The sequence below is a fragment of the Aspergillus fischeri genome, genomic scaffold, assembly GCF_000149645.3.
Source record: "Aspergillus fischeri NRRL 181 1099437636245 genomic scaffold, whole genome shotgun sequence".
NCBI lineage: Eukaryota > Fungi > Ascomycota > Eurotiomycetes > Eurotiales > Aspergillaceae > Aspergillus > Aspergillus fischeri.
In genome coordinates, this window is record NW_001509773.1 from 1612989 (window position 1) to 1635188 (window position 22200).

The following is a 22200-nucleotide window of genomic DNA, read 5'->3' on the forward strand; positions in this document are numbered from 1 at the left end:
TCAACCCTCAAAATCCTCCCGGATGATTCCACTCTGATCACACATACTGCGGAAGATGCCGCCCTTCTCCCACAGCGCCAGAGGGGTATCGAATTCGGCAATCTGCCCTTGATCCATCACACAGATGCGATCATAATTGATGATCGTCCGTAGACGATGAGCAATGCAAAGTAGCGTCTTACCTTGGAACCCTTGCGCCATCGTTTCCTGGACTTTCTGGTCCGTCTCAAAGTCAACGGACGAGGTTGCCTCGTCACAAATGATGATGCGGGCATCGCGGACGAGAGCACGCGCCAGAGCCATTAGCTGCCGTTGGCCAAGTGAGAAGTTGTGTCCCTCCTCTTCGACGATGGTGTCAAGGTGCAGTCGCTGCACCGTCTGCTGCTTTTCGTTCATCGATGATGGCGTAAGAGTGCCGTCCTGGGACTCGTCCTCTGGCAGCTCTTGGCCGACGAGATGTGCCTTGCGTAACGCTGCCCATAATTCCAAATCCGTATGTTCATTGAAAGGATCCAGGTTCGAGCGGATTGTGCCGCGGAAGAGCGTCGGATCCTGCGGGATAATAGCAAGACGAGTCCGAAGATCACGCAGCCCAACCGTGGCAATATCAATGTCATCGATCTTGATACTTCCCCCGGAAAGCTCGTTGAGACGGAATAGCGCCGCCATGATGCTGGATTTGCCGGCACCTGTCCGCCCAACAATGCCAATACGTTCCCCGCCTCGAACGTCCATCGTGAGTCCCTTGAGCACCAGAGGCAGTCCGTCACGGTACCGCATTTGCACATCGGAGAACGTAATCCTCCCCTTTTCAGGCCAGCTCGGTGGTACCTCGGCCAACTGGAGGGGCGCTTCCTGGTCCAAGCTGGTGCCATAGTAATGGATCCGCTCAGCGGCATTCATATTATTCCCAACTTCAGCGAACTGCCGGATGGTGAATTGCAAACTCAGAGTGATGTTCAAAACATACGACAGTACTAAACCGGAGACACTTGGCCCGACGTTGAAACGAGAGGTGACGACCAAAATTCCCACCACCAGGATCATTAGACTGCCAATAGCATCAAGGCGAATCGAGAGCCATCTCTGGTTGGAGAACGTCAGGAAATATGCACCATTCATTGAGTCGATGCTTTCATGCAGATTCCGCTGGAAGTACCCTTCCATTTTATACGCTTGGATGCTTGCGACACCGGTGATGGCCTCGCCAAAACGTGAAAACACCGTCGAGCGAAGTACTGAATCATGCCGCTTCAGATTTCGCGCAGAAGCTCTATAGTAGGCCGCTGCGAGTAAGAACAAGAGGAACAGGGGACCTAATGCAATAGCAAACTGGCCACGGTGGTTAGCAACTTCACTTCACGAATCTCAGCCTGTGGTACTCACATAATGATAAAATGCGATGATCAACCCCATCGTAGCAAGGATTTGAGTGAAAGTAAAGGCAAACATGCGAATAGATTCGCCAAGTTCACTGTCCATCACCTGGACATCCCTAGAAAACCGATTTGTGATCCGTCCTAACGGGGTTGTATCAAAGAAGGCCATCGGGGCTCGCAAGACTCGGTACATTGCGCGGTGCAGCATCGTCTTGCTAGAGACCGCTGCGGCAATGGTTACATGTAGTGCGAAGCCGTACAGGGCCAAAGCCTGTGCTGTACAGATGGCCGCATATATTCCCATATACTGGCCAGCGGTCAGGTTTGGAAACTTGTCGGACGTCCAATAAGAGACCCACAGGCCGGTCATAACTAGACCACCGTTGAGACAGGCTAACAGCACGAGAAAAGCAATGAAGTTGAGGAAGAAAGATCCAGAGGCGGTGATATAAGCTTTCCAGACTGGCCACCCAACTGACCCCGTCGCTACCTCTTCCTTTGACATCAACGCGGCTGCTGGTTTAGCCTTGTCAATCTGGTCTTTCGCTGGTTCGGCTTCGTCAGACTTTTCCTCGACATCATCATCCGACTGCTTTTCCTGTTGCGAAGTGCTGGACATCAATTCCCTGAAGTGTTCATTTGTTCGTACAAGATCGTCAAAGGTACCAATAGCGTCAATACGGCCTTCTTTCATCACAATAATTCGGTCACACCGGCTAAGGACATGAAGCTGGTGGGTTGCCAAGACACGGCATTTATCCTTGAGAAGACCGCAGATTGCTTTGTCCATGATATGTCGTCCGACATGGGCATCAACGGCTGAAAGAGGGTCATCCATGAGAACGATATCTGCTTTGGAGTAGACCGCTCTGGCGATATTGATTCGCTGCTTTTGGCCTCCAGAGACCGTGATGCCTCGTTCCCCAATCTCCGTCTGATCCCCGTTTGGGAAAATATCTAGATCGGCTCGTAGAGCGCATGCATCAATTACGCGGTCGTAAAATTCTTCGTCGTAATCACTTCCAAAGAGGATATTCTCTCGCACTGACACATTCTGGATCCAGGCGTACTGCGGGCAGAACGATCGAGTTGCACCCATTCGGACTTTACCCTCCGTCAAGCGCATATCACCCGCCAAAGCCCCGAGCAACGAGCTTTTGCCACTGCCAACTGTTCCTATTACGGCAAGAAGTTCATCCCTTCCCACTTCGAAGTTGATATCGGTGAGCTTGAACGGCGCAAGCTCAGTGGTATCACTGTTGTCGTCGGGCGGGCTGCTAGGCGTTGCGTCTTTCGGCGAGACCTGGCTATGTTTCGGCTTCTCTTCCTTCTTCTCCTCTCCCTTGTTGCTCTGCACTTGTTCCCAGGTAAATGACGCATGCTCGACCTCAATAGCCTTGTCCATGCCTGTGTCCCATTCGACTGGGTCAGACTTTTCCTCGGCCTGAAGGAACTCCTGGATTCGGTTCATAGCAGTCCAGGCATCGGTCATCTGTGTGATAGTCAGGTTGAGCATGATGAGTGGCATGCGAAGCACATTGAACAATGCCAAGGACGCAAAAATGCGATCCGGGGACATGCCATGATCCGACAGAGCGTATGTGACAAAAGACAGCAATGATGCGAATGTTGGTAAAGAAACCATGCACACCACAACAGCGTGTCGGACAAACAAGAGCCGTTTGATGGAGCCGATCTCGCGATTGCGAACGGCCTCGAGTCGCTTTAGGAAGCTGCTTTCCCAGCCAAAGAACTTCACGAACCTCACACTATACAATATTTCTCTGGTCAAAGTGACTCGCTGATCGGTGATTTTATTGATGGCCCTCCGAAATTGCACCAGGAGGCGCATTGCCCATGCCAGAGCAAATACTCCGACAACCAGGAGGGCGTACCCGGCAAGTGCACTGTAGCCGATGTTGACAATCAGGATGATCAGAGCGACGATAAGACCGATGGGTGCAACCCAAAGCATATGAAGCATGCCGGAAGCCGTATCGATACGATCCACATCCACGCCCAACAACGTCGTGATACGTCCATTACTCCAGCCGGCAGTCTCCTTCGCCGCATCGTTTGCTGCTGCTCTAGATGGACTTTCTTCGGCAGGTTTCTGTCCCGTGTCATCGGTCTGCTTCCCGCCAGCTCTCGCACGGTTCGACAGCCTCATCGCTTTGGCGAAGATTTGAGATGTAAGGCCCGCTTTGGCCATTCCTCCGACAACCATCCCTCGATACAACGCCTGGTTCATAGTCAAACTCTGCAGCACTTGCATGGCATAAAGGCCAAAGGCGTAGCCCAAGCCTGGTCCAATATGGGGCCCAGGTATTCCGCGAATATGGGCTGCGTATGCTTCGGTCGAGAAAGTGATAAGGTGCCTGACCACGTATGGCGATAGAATCATGCACATCATGCCAACAAGCTGGCATATACCACCAACCACAAGATCATGTCTTAGGGTGTCGATAAGAGCCCGCGCCAGAGGTCTCTTGCTCCCTTGCTCGATTCGTTTCTTGAAAGCCAGTGCAAGCTTGTCCGACAAGGTATCCACTGCTCTATCCGGGTTGACGGTCCATATATCCTTGGGTTCCAATGGTCGGAGATAACCCACCTATTCGATTCTGTAAACATCCTGACTTTCTGGGTTTCGAGATTCTGAACTAACCTTCATAAAGGGGGTCATCCACTCAAAGAAGATGCGACTAAGGATATTCGCCCCATATTCCCGAGTCACTTGTCTCTCACTGGGAACAGGAGGTACCTTTTGCAGTCGCAAAGGGTTCAGCTTGCGCCATTTGGACAGCTGGGGTTGGGGAGAAGCAACTTGGTCATTCGTGCCCTCTGTCTGATTCTGTTCAACCGGTAGTTTCGCCTGAGGCGCTACCACCTCCAATGGAGGTTGTGAAGTCTTGCTCATCTCGTTTTGTTGATGAATCAGCCTGAAATGACGTTAAATTTCCGACACCATCATGTATCGAAACCCGCGTAGTGTGTTGTAGAGCGTCCCCGGCGTATATGATAAGAAGCACCAAGCTTCGTATCTCTCTGCTACCCAATGTTCTGCGAAGTTCGTCAAGTTAGTGAGCCATTACAATTGTTCTGTACGAACATGATGCCGCGCCACTCCGTTATCGTATGGTTTGAATGCCGTATTGACGGCCGATCAGACTGGAATATAAATGCGAAAATAGTGCTTACTTCTTTACTAAACCAGGAGACTCAGTATTATTGGCTGAGCCCGTTGATCAAGCCTCTCAAGCCGACTCCGTGGCTGATCATCGGTTCCAGATGAAGTTAACTAAGAATTGGCGCGATTTTGGCAATTGCATGCCTTGTTTATATGTATGGCGTCAATCGACAGCTTGAGACAGTGCCTGGGATGAATCCTGCGGCAGGTCAGTAACCGCCCACAAGTCATCATCAAACGGAAATGAATTGAGCAGTGGAGATACAGACCTGAAAGACAATGTCCAACTAATCGTGTGCTAAGTTTCTAACAGAGATATGGTTGTGCACTAGTCAATTGCAGGATTAAACGATGAATTGCCGAGGATTGTGATGATTTGGCCTGCTCAATATAGAAAATTCATCAGTTCTCGCGGAACTATTGATGAATGAGAGACTGGGAGTCGTACAATCAACTGGTATTGAGAATGAGAGTATGCAAGGGACGTCGCAGATATCATCCACTTGAGACTCACTGGATATTATTTATTCTCCCTTGTTCACGCTCTATTGTCCGAGTTAAATCACTGCACGATTATGGCCGGGGGAATTACGCATTTAGTAGTCAAAAAAAGCGTGATAATAACCCGGCAAACTATACCCGACGTGTCAAATCGGTATATTGGTAGGAGATAAATCATTGTTAAATCCGAGGTGATAAATTTCTTCCTCATGATTCCACGAGTTGGTTGTTAAGCAACAGCCAACAGCCACAGGCCCATATCTTGGAATGCCCGTTTTCCTGATGCGGGGAGGAGCTTGTTGCCTCCGTGTCACCGACTGGCCCTCGTATTCGTAATAGACACATAATGACATAGCACTAATGATCGGACAATCGGGCTCCGATAGTCCTCCTCCGACAAGGGGCTAAGCTTTTCCAGGTTAGCATTATCTGCGTTCTTCCTCTCAAGAGTCTCGAATATAAATACTTCGTAGTTGACCATAGAATAGTTTTTAACTATACGAAATGGAGCAGCGAGGAAAAAGGTGCGCCGAGGAAGAAGAGGGGAATAAGAACGCGTAGACATATGGTCTATCTCAAGCCATTTGCTCTACGGAGCAGTCACTTGGCTTGTTGTTTGCTTCCTTGAAGACATGAAAGACGCTAAAATTGATTGCATTCTAAAATATAAGACTAAGTCTTCACTATCAAACATAGACTAGTTCATTCGTAACTGGCATCAAGTTGCTGTCCCATTTTTAAGGGAAATAAGCAAGCCATCGACTGTCGAATGAGTACTTTCGTCGCCTTGAGCGAGACAGTCTCTCATTCTTCCACTTCCAGCGGCCAGCAGACATTTACCGTCTCTGGTCGGGTTGCGTTCACACTTGCATAGCGGGCGAAGGGTAGAAGCCCGTGGCCAACCGCTTAATGCGTTGTGTGGTGGGCGTTCCTTAGTTCCAAGGAACTCGAAAGACTTTGCCAAACTCTCCTTAATTGTCAAGGCTGATCTTGACATTCTTCTCTGGGCCTGGGATGACCTTGTCCTCCGCCTCACCCTTGAGGTTTGGAAGCTCAGAAACAGCCTCTGCGATGATCTTCAGTGCCTTCTGGATCTCTTCTTCAGTGATCACAAGAGGAGGAGCAAGGCGAATGATGTTCTGATGGGTTGGCTTGGCCAACAAGCCCTTCTCCTTCATCAGCATACAGAGATCCCAGGCAGTGTGTCCATTGGTCTTGGACTCGTCAATGACGATCGCATTGAGTAATCCCTTGCCACGAACGGTTTGGATAATTGGACTCCGGATAGCCTCCAGGCCCTTGCGGAGGACGTGACCGAGTTTCTCAGCTCTTTCAACCATGTGTTCCTCCTGAACGACCTCCAAGGCTCGGATAGCCACAGCACAGGCTAGAGGGTTACCGCCGTAGGTGGAACCGTGGGTACCAGGCTCAATGGTGAGCATGACGTCTTTGCGACCCAAGACACACGACACAGGGTACATGCCACCGGAAATAGCCTTGCCCAGCAGAACCAGGTCGGGCTTGATTCCGCTCCACTCATGGCAGAGCAGTTTACCTGTACGGGCAATACCCGTCTGAATCTCATCACAGATGAGCAGGACATTGTGCTTATCACACAGAGCTCTCGCCTCCCGCAGATAGTCATCGTCGGGAACGACAATGCCTGCTTCGCCCTGAATAGGCTCTACCAGGAAGGCGGCAAGGTTGGGTCCCGCGTTCTCAAAGGCCTCCCGCAAGGCTGCCTTGTCATTATACTTGAGGGGCTTATCGGTTCCAGGGATTGTGCATCCGATACCTGGCAGATACGGACCGTAGTTTTCGCGCGACTCGGGATCGCAAGACAGGGAAATGGCGGCGAACTAGATGAACAAGGCCGGTCAATCTATAATGATCGAGGAAACTGATTCTCGCGTGCACTTACAGTACGTCCGTGAAAGTTATTCTCCGCGCTCAGAACAACAGCTTGGTTCTCCGGAATGCCCTTAACCTTATAGCCCCACTTACGAGCAATCTTGATTCCCGTTTCCACGGCTTCTGCTCCTGTGTTCATGGGCAGAACCATGTCGAAACCAAAGTACTTGGTGACAAATTCGGCAAACCGGGGGAATACATCATTGTAGAAGGCACGGGAACTCAAGGTCAACCGTGAGGCTTGGTCGACAAGTGCAGCCACCAACTTGGGATGGCAATGGCCTTGGTTGACGGCAGAGTACGCTGACAGGAAGTCGAGGTAGTGGCGGCCCTCAGGATCCCAAACGGAGGTGCCCTGGGCACGAGCGAAGACAACAGGGAGAGGGTGATAGTTGTGGGCTGCGAACTCCTTCTCCGCCTGGATGGCCTCCTGCGTGGAGGACGCATGGTAAGAACTGGTTCCGTTGGCAGACATGCTGGCGGAAAGAAGAGAGGAGGTGAGCTTGAAAGAGATTGTTATTGATCAAGGATAATATGAAGTAAGATGATTCGAAGCTATAGTGAGGAGGACTGAGGAGGGTAGTAGAGGAAGATAAGGTGGGGAGGAAATGTCCGCTGAGCAGTCCGAGACGAGCAAGTTGCCGTCCTTTAATAGCACGAGGATGGGAAACACCTGTTAGAATTGAGCACCGTAAGAAAAGAAGGAAAAACGGCAGAAGAGCAAAGTGGTAGAAATCGCCATTCCAATCCGCAGCGTTTGAGACCCGCTGGTGTCACCTTTTTGAGGCGAGAGACATGGGCACCGAAGGAGGACTAGACCCCTAAGTGCAGGTTTACCCGCTATATATCGCTAAGTGCAGGTCTACGCGCTATCCCCAGCGACCATGATGTCGGTGATCCACCTTTCCTCCAGTCATCCAGTCAGCTTGCTTTCCACCTGACTTTATTCCTTCCTCGCCTGGCCGATCTGGGGCTTCCGGTTCGTCCATTTGTCCACTGGCGTCCGGTCCATTACTCATCGATTCCGCGCCTCCACTGCATGACCGGGGCGGATCCCATCGCTTTTTGCCGGCCCGGACACTTTGTCCTCTTGGCCTCTCTATTAGGCAGTTTATTGATTTTGTTACACTCCTGCTGGCATCGGAGGATATCGCGGGGTTAGATACGCCCTATGACATTTGCCTGCGACCATGTCCTCGTCGCGTCGAAGAAAGTCCTTCACGTCGTCCTCCTCTTCGTCGTCTCCGTCGTTTCACTCCCCACCGCCGACTTCGCGCCTGAGGCCGCGGTCTCCTCCATCAAATAATACCAAAACATCACCAACATCAACAACGCCGTTGGCAACCAATATCCTTCTGTTCTTAATCGCTTTTCGGCTGGTCAACGCATTTACTGTTCGCACCTTCTTCCAGCCCGATGAATTTTTTCAGTCCCTTGAACCTGCCTGGCAAATCGCGTTTGGAGAAAATCAGGGGGCATGGATAACCTGGGTTAGTGGAGTCGCATCCCCCAACATTATCCTGTGTAGCCTTGCGTCGCATTCATATTTGTTCCAACCAGTCACATCATTTCAGTTACTAATTTCTGGATACTGGATGTCACCAATATAGGAATGGAGGCATCAACTGAGGTCTTCCATCCATCCTCTCCTCTTCGCCGCTGTCTACTCCGCTGCCGATGTCGTCGCCCAGCTTCTCCGCCTCTCCCCCGCATCGCGTGCGGATCTTCTCGTCGCCGCTCCCAAAACTGCGCAGGCGATAATCGCGGGGCTCGGGGACTTTTATACTTGGAAGTTGGCTCGCTATGTCTATGGCGCTCGAAGTTACGAGGCCTGGGCTACTGTATGTTCATGTCATTGTTTGCCTAATTATCGATACGAGGACGGAGGTTGACTGTCGAAGCTTGCCTTGACGGTCGTTAGCCCATGGCAATGGTTTTGTTCGACCAGGACATTGTCGAATTGCCTCGAGACAACGATTACCATTGTCGCTCTCTACTTGTGGCCCTGGAGTTGGTCATTTGAGACACCGGTTCACAAGAAGGCTACTCGCGCGGCCAGCAGGGAGCGTGCCCAGAGGGGTCCAGAGGTGTCAGACCCGCTACAGAGGTATGGTGGACGTCCATTTGATCTATACATATCTCACACGGCAGCGTAGGCTACGTCAATGCCTGTCCCTAGCGGCTGTCGCCTGTATTCTACGACCGACTAACATCCTCATCTGGATGACTTTGGCCATTGTCGCATGGTTTCGAACTTCTTGGGACCGGAGGGGGATTCTTGTTCGCGAAATATTGCTTTATGGGTGAGTTGGTATTGCCAGGCAGACACGTTGCGAAATGATAGCTGATAAGCTCATAGATGTACCGTTCTGGGTTTGTCGTCCGTGATTGATCGGCTCTTCTACGGAAGCTGGACCTTTCCTCCTTTGAGATTCCTGTATTTCAACATTGCACAGTCTCTAGCGGTCTTCTACGGGAGAAATGACTGGCATTATTATATCTCGCAGGGGTTTCCCCTTTTACTTACCACCGCACTGCCGTTCGCTCTCGTTGGCCTGTACCGCGCTCTGGCCCAAGTTCGAACGTTCGGATTGGGGCACTTGCAGTCTCTTGTGCAAGCTCAGCTTGCGCTGATATGCGTGGTTATGCCTTTTGTCCTGTCCCTGGTTTCTCACAAGGAAGTGCGATTCATCTATCCGCTTCTACCATCTCTCCACATCCTTAGCGCACCACCTCTGGTGGACTACTTCCTCCCTGCGGTCCTCCGCTCGTCCCGATCATATATGCCCAGGAGGCTCACCCTCGTCTTCCTATTGCTGGTCAATATCGTTATTGCCCTCTACACGACCATCTACCACGCATCCGGACCGTCCAATGTCCTTTCATACCTCCGGCAACAGCACGAGCTACATGCCCCGGCCGCTCAAACTCCTTCGAACCTCAGGCCCTCAGTCAAAGACCCCTCCCAGCACGGAATCACAGCCGGCTTCCTCATGCCCTGCCACAGCACCCCCTGGCGTTCCCACCTCGTCTACCCCACAATCCACGCCTGGGCTCTAACCTGCGAGCCTCCCGTTGACCAAACCGCCGCCCAAAAAGCCACCTACATAGACGAAGCAGACCAATTCTACGCCAACCCCGCCCAGTTCCTCCGCGAGCACATGGCCGGCGGCCTCCGCCACATCTCTCGCAAACCATCCTACATCTCCGCGCAACCACACCCCCAGCAGCCGCCGAATACAAACACCAACCACACCATCCACGAATGGCCCGACTACCTCATCTTCTTCGCGCAGCTCGAGCCAACCCTCCAATCCCTCCTCCGCGCCAGCTCCTACGCCGAATGCTACCGCACCTTCAACACAGCCTGGCACGACGACCAGCGTCGCAAAGGCGACATCGTAGTCTGGTGCCTCGACCCCGCCCAACAACAGGCCTGGCGATCCGCCACCCGCCAACGCGACCTCGAGAACCGCGAGAGACAATTCGACCGCATCATCGAGAGTTTTCGGAAAGAAGCGAGCGGGAAGCGCGATGGCAAGCTCTCGCCGTTCCGTCGGTGGTTTTCGTCTTCTTCTTCTGTTGCCCCGTCGTCTTCGCTCTCTGTGTCGTGGCCGTCGTCGTGGCACTGGCCGTGGGGCCAGCGAAAGCGGACGTCCTGGTTAGGTGTGCAGATTCCGCAGTGGACAAGGACACGGTCGTCGTGGACGGCTTGGGGAGGGGACTGGTTCGGGAACTGGAGGCAGAAGAAGAAGACTAAGAAGCTTCTCGAGCGGGATCTGTGGTCGTAAGAGTTGTATTTTATCAGTTGGTCAACTTGTTGGAAATACGTACATGTGATACCTCCTGGATTTCTGGATCTTATTTATGTACTGTCCCTGTAATATCAATGGAACATAGCAAACTTGGATCGATCTGTAGGAAGTGTCCCCTTTATAGACGACGGTATCCATTTTGTCCCTGGATTCTACTATATACTCTTGCTGATGTCCAGCTGTAACGTAGCATACACCGAGCTCAACAAGGCCCGCAATCTTCATTCTAATGCCAAAATCACAAACGCCAGCCAATGATGCAACCAATTGTTCACCATTACGTTCGCCAAGATCAGATACAGTAGATGAATATACACAGAAGAAAATATTTTCAGAGCGCCTTCAGAAACAGGGCTGTTGGGAGAAACAGCTACCGGTAACGGGCGCTCAGATTGGCAAAGGCATCGGGGCTGTGCCGTCCGCTCTGGAAGCCGTTGATATCTACACTCTGCTGGCTCATGTGGGTCCTGGGGAAATTGCCATTCAGCTGAGAGGCTTTTGGGGTCAGGTCCATCCCAGCACCGGGGCCGCCTTGCCCACCCATGAAGGGATTCCGAGACCCGGCTAACTGGGGGGCAGCAGAGGCCTGTGGGCCGTTGTTCTGGTGTTCGCTGATACTTGGCATTGGCTGGTTTGGGGGCGCTTGGTTCAGCGACATTCCCGTCGGAGCTTGCATTTGAGAGGGCTGCTGCATCCCGGATGCTTGTGCGGAGGATGTATTGTACAGAGAAAGGATGCTGCCCTTATCCACGCGGCCTGTGGGCTGAGGAGCCATGTACTGAGTAGGCTGCTGCATCCCGGCCTGTAGTTGTGGCTGATATTGGTGTTGATAGACCGCATTCTGTGGTGTATTTGGCGCTGCCATCGACTGGAATGGATTCTGGGATGCAAAGCCCTGCCCCTGCAAATGTGGTTGATTCTGTAAGAATTGTTGTTGCTGCGGCTGCTGCTGCTGTTGGTAAGAACCCTGGCTAAAGGGCGATGTGGAGGACAATGCTGGCATGGTGTTCGCATGCTGGGGCGGATTGGGCAGTGCACCTCCAGAGACTGATTGTGGTTGTGACTGCATTGAGTTCGCCGCCGCTCCGAACTGGCTGAAGAAGGGGTTTGTTTGAGCAACGCCAGGGCTCTCGGTGAGCGGTGTGCTAGTGAATGGTGCTTGCGGCTGGGTGCTGGACTGGAAAAATGGGTTTTGGCTTCCGTCGAACGCTTGTGGGGATGAGATGTATGTGCCTTGTGATTGAGTCGAGGTGATAGGAGGTGTAAGAGGGTGCTGGTAAAGGGGCTGAGGAAGCGAAGCTTGACGACCAGGATATCCTCCGGTTTGGTGCGGGAATAACGGCTGCGAAACTTGTAAATGCTGGAAAGACCCCTCGAGAGACTGTACAGGGGCAGGCGCAGGTGCGAGTTGCTGTTGTGCTTGTGACGTTGGCATATCGAACGGATTATACGCGCTGCTCGTCTGGGGGGAGGGTTTGGAGTCGAGCAGGTCGAACGGATTGGCGGAACTGTCCCCTCTAGTAGAATTGTTTGTGGGGTTGCCAGCTGCCGAAGGCCGTCCCAGCGATGCAGGCCCTTCCCCTAATCTCTGCAAAGTCTCGATGGTCATTTTCAAGTTACCGTCGAGACCTTTAAGGGCCGCTGCGTTTCGACGCTCGTTGGTGAACCCCAAATCTCTCAGCTGGGCCAGCTTCGACTCAAATGATGCGTCACTTGTATCACGGACGGAAAGTCCAAATCCTTGAGAGCCGGAAGTGGAAACGCTTCGTGGTGGAGGGGAATCAGGTCTTTCGGATCGAGGTGAGGTCGCAAAGGGTCTGTTGGACGACCGCTGGAGGTTCGAGGTAGAGGAAGCGGATCTCAACCCAGGGCCCGGAAACCGGCCAGATTTTGGAGGTAGTGGAGGGGGTGACCCCTCCGGCGATATGTCGTAACTGGAATCATGACGGCTTGGTGGTTTCGGTTTTCCATCCTCCAGGGAACGATACTGGTATTTCTGCCGGATGTACCGCTCCATGCTAGAATCGGCCTCGTCGATATCTTTGGGGACCGGAGGTTTGACGTTCTTGGGATTGAAGATCTTGTTCATGAGGGTATTTCCGTGTGATTTCATGTTCTGTGCCCCATAGACAATCAGCTCGCGCCTCCTCACGTTGTTGAACCGATCACTCACATCAACTTGTTCGGCCGTCCAAGTGTCCATGGTCAAGGACTTGACCTTGGAAATGTGTGTGCCCAGCTTACGATGCAGAGCTGCGCACCGCATACATAAGAAGATTCCCATCTGTATTTCATCGGATCAGCTATCGTAAAAAGTGGCGGTAAGTCGTGTGCAACCGAGTCATATACGTACATTCCAGCTGGCCCATCCTGTGTGCAAGTGGCTTGTCAGCGATTGGCTTGCAGCTATATACAGGTCTCTAAGAGCATACCTGGGTTGAAGGCTCCACAGTCGGCACATCGATCATTGCCCGGTACTGAGCGGATGAGATCCTGCAAGGCTTTCTCATTTCGTTGCTGCTGCCGCTTACTGACAATGCTGGGCATCTTGGTAAAATCCGGAGAGTCCGCCTGGCCGTCTCTTTGTTGACGAAGAGTAACTAACAGAAGCCGAGGGTTTCAAACGTCCAAGGAAGAGATGGACTAGGTTGGGAACAGACAGAAGCTATTCACGAACGATGGAGGAAAAGTGACAGAGGCCGGGCCGATCTTCCGTATGCGGGAGATAGTGGGATCTCAAATAAAAAGACAAAACATATTTACACAATATGAATGGAAGGCTCAAACAAGAAGAGTTCCAAGAATACAAGCAATGCGAGGGCCGAAATCGTCGGAAGAGATGTTAAGGAGGGGGATGAAGCGCAGAAGTTCGATAGTCCAGGAGAAGTAAGAGAGAAAGCGAAGTGGTCAGGGATGATAAGATGGTAACGGTGTGGGGAAGACAGACGACAGTCACCGCATCGATTTCTCTCAGCTCTTGAGCATATTAGATAGACATGCTTTGACCTTATGGATTTGATATCTATATCCTGATATTTCTGGAGCTATACGGAGTAATTAGAGGGACAATGGCTTTTTTTGCCGTTGATTGTTGGGCAGCATCTAAACTGTCTCGTGGAGGACTGCACATTCCAGCCTCTGGTATGGATCCCCTAGTCAAGACCGCGCCAGGGGCAACCGACTTGAACCAACTTTCGAGTCTTGACTACAGTAAAACCTCGTTATAACGAGATATTCCAGACATTCCAAATTTCTCGTTATAACGAGGTTCTCGTTATATCAAGGATATATATAATTTAGCCTGTAAAATAGCTTCGAATATCTCGCTGAGTCTGTAGGCTCAGCTTTCGACCCCAAAGGATACGCTCATGCTTATCTAGCTCATATATAAGGCTAGGAATGCCCTCTGCCTGCTGCTCCTCATATAAACGAAGTGTTCTTAGTGCTTCCAATGCCTGATCAAGTGATATTTGTGGTAGAATTTCAAGCTCCTCCTCAGAATCATCATCAAGCTCTGGCCCATACTGAGCTAGAATCTGGCTCTCAATATCTTCAGGAGTATCCTGGACAGCTTCCTCTGCAGGGTTCAGAAAGGTATCAATATCCATTAGGTCCTGGATAGGCGTAGAGAGCTTAAGAAGAGAGAAAGCATTCTGTATATCATCCAGAACTGCTGGATCGACAGGCTCTCGATATGATGGTTGAGAATCTAGTGCCTTTTGAAAGCAATTCTGGATTACCTGCCCAGAAAGATCAAATTCCCAGCTCTGGATTCCCCATCGAACCGCTCGTAGAATGTTCATTGACGCAATTGGATCACGATTAAGCTCAAACTCTTGAAGGATGAAGCGAATCCAGTATCGTTTCCAGTATGACTTCCAACAGTGGATAATCCCTTGATCAGAGGCTGGTATCGGCTGGTAGAGTTCGCAGGAAGCCATATAATAAGAGTATTCTGTAGTGGATAACCACTAGATTGAATCTCTGTTACAGCAGCTTGATGAGCAGAGAGTATCCATAAGAAGGACAACATTCCGTCCACTCATCTGCTTATCAAACCAACGAAGAAAGTCTGTAAATATTGATGTTGTAATCCAGGCTTTCTGGTTACTCCGCCAGATAAGATTCAGATTCCGTATATTAACACCAGCAGCTTGGAAAGCTCGTGGATTCTTCGCTGTACCAATAAACCATGGTAATAGCTTCTCAGAGCCATCCGCATTGCAACAAAAGAGGGCCGTTATCCGTGCTTTATCTTTCTTTCGACCTGGAAGTTGACGTGTTGAAAGACTCCGTGCAGGAGACCGCTTCCAGAAGAGGCCAGTCTCATCACAGTTAAACTGGTCCTTAAGGCTATACGCACTTAAGACTTGTTTAATCTCAAGCATCTCTTGATCTGCCTGAGCTGGAACACTTCCCTCCTCTCCATGATGTCGATACCATCTTACTGACCTCCTTGTCTGGAAGTTATGAAGCCATCCATTACTGAAAGTTGGCATCTCTTGCCCTGGGTAGATCTTCTCCCAAAAAGACTGAGCCTTTTGTCGAATAATCTCTGCAGAGATAGGTATTTGTTCCTCCACACGTATTATCCACTCAAATAAGGCGTTCTCTAGCTCTGGCCAGTTCTCACGGCGTTGGCGCTTTGCATCGCGGGTAGGGAGGGAATCGGCATCAAGATAGTCGTATTTGCGGGATAAGATATCAGAGATGAGACCAGATGAAAGAGTATGATCGTAGGTCTCCTGAAACCATTTGCGAAGGTCTTTCTGTGTTGCGTTTGGATGGAGGCGTTTTTGGGCTCGCAAAGCAGCCTTCTGGGACGTTGAGATAGGCTTCCTCTGAGGCATATTAGCTAATAAGAACCCCTTGATATAACGAGATTTTGTATGGGAGATAAGGCAAAGTTAACGAGACTCGCTGTAGCGAGGGATCTCGTTATTTATATGGAGAATTAATTGAAGCAAGGAAAAAATCTCGTTATATCGAGGTTCTCGTTATAGCGAGGCTCGTTATAACGAGGTTTTACTGTATTTGACTGCCAAGCACATAAAATGTCTGTGACCGTCTCTTGATTTTCTCAATTCCCTCACAATTTACTCCGTATTTGAGCCCAATGTCCACTGGTTGTACGGCTGTCAGATAGTCTCCACAGCCATGGATAGATACCACATGCCTCTGGCCGGCGATATGGACCGTCTCAAGCGAAGTTGGAGAGAACTCAAACTTGCATCATCTCGTCACTATAGAGGAAAAACTACGCTTCACACTACGAATATCATACCATGATAGTTATGATAGAATGTATGAGCAGCAGGTGACTCACCCCACCATCGCACTCAGAGTCTCGGAAGAAACTCCAGCACGGTAGAGGAGCCTTATTATGCCCCGAAATATTTATTCTAGTACGCCAATATGACCTACCAACCTGTAGGAAAAACTAGGATTTGGAGGTTGATTATGCGTTCGTAGTTTCATGAAAAGTGTAATGAGGAAAAAAAGAAGAAAAGAGAGGAAATTGTTGTGTGGAGGATGAAGAATATAAAGGGAACGCGGGCAGTGCGTCACGTGCTATGTGGGCATAGCACTAGTATACGCTAAATCAGGTGACCTCTATTGTGAAAGTTGTCATATTTTTTCTTTCACCTCTTCCTTCTTTCTCTTCAACAAAACACTCATCAAAGGGACAATTCGCATAATGCGAACTGTGCCATGCTCATTGATGTATGAGCTATTGCCTGTAGTCTCAATGCAAGACTCGATGTCTTCTCCTCTGTACTCTGTACCAATGTTGTTATAACCACACAGCACGCGTCTAGTCTCTCAATGGCCAAGTCGTATGCTTTTTATTTTGTTCGTTCAGTGGAAGATCAAAACCAAACAGTTTTTAGCAGAGCTGCGTCTACTCCACCCTGGTGTTCGTCTTTCTCGAACGGCAGGACTTTTTTACGACGGACATCCTACCTTTGTTATATCATAATGAGAGTATCAATGCGAACCATATTGTTCCCTATGTGAACATCCTGTAGGGAGTTACTTGGAAGCATATTGGGTCTCAAAATAGAAAATAGAACCTCTCGGCTTTCTGCTCATGAAGACAGCAATACAATGTAATAGCTTATCTAGTTCCGGTTGCATTGATCTAAAAGAGGTTTTGCCGACGCATGATGTCTAAACCATAGTCCGTCGCCTTCATCAACTGGTTTCCAGTGTGGTACAGGTACCATACATAGTATCATGCCGGTCTATCATAACCGATTTCTAAGATTCTTGATAATCAGCATACTCGAGTCGATGTGATGAATATTTTTTGTGACCTGTTCAATCATCCATTTGGATTGATGATAAATCGCAGCCAGTCTCGAACTTAGGAGTGAGATTTTTGAGGAAGCAGAACAGGGACACCAATGAAGAATGAGCATGAGAGGGAGAGTGGAGATCGGAATCTGCCGCGGTTACTGAGACCGAGACTCATGAGACTCTCTGCCAAAGAGCGTGTTCCTGTTAATAATGTTATGAAGCTGCTAGGATCCGCCCGACGAGCCATCTTCGGCTATCATCGTTGCTAGTACAACCGATTGTTAACGAACTCGATCTTTGTTCTGACAAAAGGATAATGGTATCAACGCAAGCAACAGTAGGTCTTTCAAAGGAATGATCAGATGTATCTCAGGTGCAGGAGGCAAATGAGGATAGGGAGCCATGGGTCGGCTTATTGCCACGGCCATTCATGATCGATATCCCCCTCTTAGGCTTGGTCTATCTATCTGCCTTATGCCAAAGAAAAGCAGAACCTCTGGGAAAATGCGGAGAGAATATCTGCTGAGTCAAAAGAATCGGGTCCAGAGCTCACAAATCTGTGTATCATGATTGGTGCTTACGGCTCCTCCTGGGGCTTCGATGGGCTTCGGCGTTTCTGTAGTCTAGGGAGGAGGAGCGGCAGTAGAAGGATGAGGGGATATTTCTTATGCAATGGGAAGAGCTGCTGCACTTTATTAGTAGCTAGTTATCCCTGCCCTCCTCCTTATCCTCCCCTCTCCCTTTGTCAGATTTCACTCTGTTCTTTTTGAATTGACTTTTGTATATTAGAAAGTATCTATCCCTCTTCCTGTCCTTCCTCCGCAATCAATCGAAAGCTCATTTATCCCTACACATTCCTTTCCGGCGCGTCCTCTACTTCACAATGGCTTCGGCTGCTAGATCTGCTTCGCGCGCCTTCTTGCGCTCCACTCCTGCTACCTCCTCCTTCCGTCCTGCTGTCCGCGCCGCTCGCTTTGCTCTCCCATCTCAGGGCTTCCGCGCCGCTGCTCGTCGTGGCTATGCCTCCGAAGCCAACTCGGGCAAGTCCTCGTCCAACGTCTTCCTCTGGGCTGGTCTCGCCGTGGCTGGTGGTGCCGGTGCATACTTCTACCTGAACGGCAGCGACTCCGTTACCTCCAAGACCTTTGTTCCTGGTAAGGAGGACTACCAGAAGGTGTACGACGCCATTGCTCGCCGTCTCGCCGATGAGACCGACTATGACGATGGCAGCTATGGACCAGTAAGTCTTTTCCGCTTGTCAATGAAATACATGGGCGATGAACAGAGTGCTGACTTCCGGTGTTTTGATAGGTCCTCGTCCGTCTGGCATGGCATGCAAGTGGTACCTATGACAAGGAAACCGGCACTGGAGGAAGCAACGGCGCTACCATGAGATTCGCCCCCGAGTCCGACCACGGTGCCAACGCTGGCCTCAAGATTGCTCGGGACTTCCTCGAGCCCATCAAGGCCCAGTTCCCTTGGATTACCTACTCCGATCTCTGGACTCTGGCCGGCGCCTGCGCCATCCAGGAACTGGGTGGTCCCGCCATTCCCTGGCGCCCTGGCCGTCAGGACAAGGACGTAGCCGGCTGCACCCCTGATGGACGTCTCCCCGACGCTTCCAAGGACCAGAGGCACATCCGCGACATCTTCTACCGCATGGGATTCAACGACCAGGAGATCGTTGCTCTGATCGGTGCCCACGCTCTGGGCCGTGCTCACCCCGACCGTTCTGGCTACGACGGCCCCTGGGACTTCAGCCCCACCGTTTTCACCAACGAGTTCTTCCGGCTGCTTCTTGATGAGAAGTGGCAGAACCGCAAGTGGAACGGCCCCGCCCAGTTCACTGACAAGACCACCAAGACCCTGATGATGCTTCCCGCCGATCTTGCCCTAGTCAAGGACAAGGAGTTCAAGAAGCACGTCGAGCGCTATGCCAGGGACAACGACGCCTTCTTCAAGGATTTCTCGGACGTTTTCGTCAAGCTTCTCGAGCTTGGTGTCCCCTTTACCAGCAAGGCTGAGGACCGCTACGTCTTCAAGACCTCTGAGTAAGGAATTTCACTGTTGACTTACATCTCTTTTCATTTCCTGGATAGCACTGCATTTCTGGTTTGTTCGTATCTTGATATCCGACATGTGATTTGTCGTTTTCTGATGGCCATGTCCTTGTGTGACGCTTGATTTACTCTGAGAAGCTTGGGCGACGAGTTGGAGCATGTCATATATTGGGTTATAAACTGTACTTGTGCCAATAGACATATTCCTAGCATTAACCATACCAAGAAGATTTGGATTCTGTTGCATATTCTGAATTTGCCTGAAGTGCGAAGCGCGTAGCCTGCATTCATTGTAAGATGTTCATGTTGCAGCTGGCAAGAACACAGTCAGATACGGCGGAACCACTTCAAATCAAGAGGTGGCGGTAACCCGACATCGCATTTTTTGATCCGACTCAACATCCGCGGGCTCCATCCCGCTCACCTTTTTCACTCCATTCCACGATTAAGAAACACTCATGCCTGAGTAACGGTACCTCGCCTCTTCCCTTCTCAATTACTACCACCAGCCCAGAGCACCGCCCACAGCATGACCAAATCCCAGACCCCGCGACACGATTACTACGAAATCCTCAACCTCCCATTCACAACTCCCCCAACAGCCTTATCCAAACAACAACTCAAAGTCGCATACCACAAAGCTCTCCTGAAACATCACCCGGACAAAGCGACTTCAATCGCAGCCACTCCCGCACCCACACGCGACACGAAAACCGCCCACCGCCCGAGTCCCGACCGCAACGCTGATGCCTCTCCGACATTCACCATTGACGAGATAACAGCGGCTTACAAGACGCTTTCTGACTCTGCCCTGCGGGCGGAATATGACCGTGTCCTCCGGCTTGAGCGGGTGACGGCGGGGAAGGGGGAGAAGGGCGCGGGGGCGGCGTTTCATACGGGTCTTGAGGTAGTTGATTTGGAGGATCTTGTATGCGAGGAGACGGGCGATGGGGAGGGGCTACTGTGCTGGTATCGGGGATGCCGGTGTGGAGATGAGAGGGGGTTCATGGTTACCGAGAGGGATTTGGAGAAGGAGGCTGAGCATGGGGAGGTTGTGATCGGGTGCCGGGGATGTAGTCTCTGGATGAAGATTTTGTTTGCGATGGAGGAGGGCGATGGTTGAGCTTGGATGTGTTGGAGATTGGGATTTGAATTGGGATTGGCTATATGGTCTGTCTTTGCCCTGGTCGTTGGAGATCGAGGCTATATACTCGCTGGCTGGCCCTGGATGGGATTAAGTCTTCGGCAGAGGATTGAAAGGCACGATCGAAGTGTCACGTTCAGAGTCGTCGGCTTGTTCCAGCTTTGTCAGAACAGTCGTCACGCATCACGACTCTGGCGTCGCTCAGAGAGCTTGCTGGGTATAGAGACCTGGTGGCTCCTGTACAGAGCATTTGTACCAGTGCGGGACAGTTGGCCTCTGTCCCCACGTTGGACAGTGTTTGAGGGATGGCTGTTACGTGTAGGACGCTCATATAAATCTCTTTGCGTCTATGCGACATTCTTATGGAATGGAGGATGAAGTTGCTCCATGAGTTTCATGAGCTTATGAGTTGGTACCAGTATGAATTCGAGGAATGATTTTATATATAAATTAGCATGGCCGCGACTATAAGCAGTCGTTAAAATTACAGGTTCAATCAGGGTCATCAATCAATCAGGCCCAATATTGCCATCTAGAGCTAGAGACAAGCTCCAGACTAATGTCATGCATTCCTGGACTACAAGCATTGCTGGTGCTGTCGGCGATGTTGTGGAGGGGCTCAGCTGATGACATATTTGGTCCAAAACAGAAAACCACCATATCCCTCTTTCCCACTGTCAACATCATCCTTCCTCCATTCATCTTCCTAGCTGGTCAGATTCCGCCGCCATAATGTCGGGACCTGTTCACATCTCCTCGAAGGAGCAATTTTCCACGCTTCTATCAAGTTCCAAGTTTGTCATCGCAGACTGTAAGCTCCCTGTTTCCTGATTCCCCGCCCGCGACCGCGAGCTTAGGCATACTCATCCCCGTGCTACGGACAGCTACTGACTAATTCCTCAAAGTTTACGCAGACTGGTGCGGACCATGCAAAGCTATCGCCCCCGCGTACGAGCAGCTGGCCAAACAGCTTTCGCGCCCGAACCGGATTACCTTCACCAAGGTCAACGTTGACGAGCAGCAAGACATTGCCCGTGCATATGGAGTTACAGCGTACGTCAAACACATTCGACCAGCCACACCTGGCCCAGATTCCGAGAAACGCATAGATACTAACAGTCTCACCAGAATGCCCACCTTCATCGTTTTCCAGCAAGGCCGCCCCATCTCCACCGTCCGCGGCGCAGACCCCAAAGCCCTCTCCGACGCCGTCCGCAAGCTCGCCGACGAAGCAAACAAGAACGACACCTCCGCCTCCGGCGAGGCCTCGGGTGATCTCAGCGGCGGAAACGGCTGGATCGGCGCCGCCGTGCCCAAGGGATACAGCGATATCACGGACCAGCACGACCCCAAGGGCCTGGAGCTGCTGAACCGGGATAGCGACTTCGGCACCGCGAAGACGCTTTTCGATCCGTCGAAGCCGTCCGCGCTGAGTGACAACGGGAAGAGGAAGGAAGGCGCCCCCGCGGACTGGGTGGAGAGTGATACCGACGAACAGCTGATGCTTTTTATTCCGTTCCAGTCGACGCTCAAGGTCCATTCGCTGCAGGTGACTTCTCTTGCGTCTCCGTCGGAGGAAGACGACGAGGCCCCGATGCGTCCGAAGACTATTCAGCTGTACACTAACCGCTCGCATGTCCTTGGCTTCGACGAGGCGGATGACATCACGCCGGTGCAGACTGTGACGATTCAGCCTGAGGACTGGGATCCCAAGACGGCGACCGCGAAGATAGATTTGCGGTTTGTCAAGTTCCAGAACGTCACGTCCTTGGTTCTCTTCTTCGTTGATGGGGATGGGGACAGCGAGAAGCTGCGCGTGGATAGAATCAGGATCTTTGGCGAGGCTGGCGAGAAGAGAGAAATGGGCAAACTTGAGAAGATTGGAGATGAGCCGGGCGAATAA

At 51.1% G+C, this 22200-nt stretch overlaps 7 protein-coding genes across 7 annotated transcripts, besides 2 other annotated features; 4 read left to right on the plus strand and 3 right to left on the minus strand.

Annotated features, from left to right (window-relative positions):
* NFIA_107020 (ATP-binding cassette transporter YOR1) lies at positions 1–4296 on the minus strand (the record flags this gene model as incomplete). Its single annotated transcript, XM_001267107.1, has 3 exons — positions 1–1332; positions 1387–3990; positions 4045–4296. 3 exons carry the CDS (start codon positions 4294–4296, stop codon positions 1–3), a joined length of 4188 nt encoding a protein of 1395 aa, XP_001267108.1.
* A 1742-nt stretch (positions 4297–6038) lies between these two features.
* Positions 6039–7453, minus strand: car2 (ornithine-oxo-acid transaminase; the record flags this gene model as incomplete). The annotated part of the gene is made up of 2 exons (XM_001267108.1): positions 6039–6926; positions 6989–7453. The coding sequence occupies 2 exons, from the start codon at positions 7451–7453 to the stop codon at positions 6039–6041; spliced, it is 1353 nt and encodes a 450-aa protein (XP_001267109.1).
* Positions 7454–8168: 715 nt separating this feature from the next.
* gpi10 (putative glycosylphosphatidylinositol-alpha 1,2 mannosyltransferase) lies at positions 8169–10769 on the plus strand (the record flags this gene model as incomplete). Its single annotated transcript, XM_001267109.1, has 5 exons — positions 8169–8468; positions 8589–8819; positions 8880–9085; positions 9135–9281; positions 9338–10769. 5 exons carry the CDS (start codon positions 8169–8171, stop codon positions 10767–10769), a joined length of 2316 nt encoding a protein of 771 aa, XP_001267110.1.
* Positions 10770–11163: 394 nt separating this feature from the next.
* Positions 11164–13340, minus strand: NFIA_107050 (putative GTPase activating protein for Arf; the record flags this gene model as incomplete). The annotated part of the gene is made up of 2 exons (XM_001267110.1): positions 11164–13046; positions 13226–13340. The coding sequence occupies 2 exons, from the start codon at positions 13338–13340 to the stop codon at positions 11164–11166; spliced, it is 1998 nt and encodes a 665-aa protein (XP_001267111.1).
* Positions 13341–14506: 1166 nt separating this feature from the next.
* Positions 14507–15460: a mobile genetic element.
* A 308-nt stretch (positions 15461–15768) lies between these two features.
* Positions 15769–15817: a microsatellite.
* Positions 15818–17976: 2159 nt separating this feature from the next.
* On the plus strand, positions 17977–19148 carry NFIA_107060 (peroxidase; the record flags this gene model as incomplete). Its single annotated transcript, XM_001267111.1, has 2 exons — positions 17977–18333; positions 18405–19148. 2 exons carry the CDS (start codon positions 17977–17979, stop codon positions 19146–19148), a joined length of 1101 nt encoding a protein of 366 aa, XP_001267112.1.
* A 534-nt stretch (positions 19149–19682) lies between these two features.
* On the plus strand, positions 19683–20276 carry NFIA_107070 (diphthamide biosynthesis protein 4; the record flags this gene model as incomplete). The annotated part of the gene is made up of 1 exon (XM_001267112.1): positions 19683–20276. One exon carries the CDS (start codon positions 19683–19685, stop codon positions 20274–20276), a length of 594 nt encoding a protein of 197 aa, XP_001267113.1.
* A 753-nt stretch (positions 20277–21029) lies between these two features.
* NFIA_107080 (thioredoxin-like protein 1) lies at positions 21030–22200 on the plus strand (the record flags this gene model as incomplete). The annotated part of the gene is made up of 3 exons (XM_001267113.1): positions 21030–21108; positions 21203–21350; positions 21426–22200. 3 exons carry the CDS (start codon positions 21030–21032, stop codon positions 22198–22200), a joined length of 1002 nt encoding a protein of 333 aa, XP_001267114.1.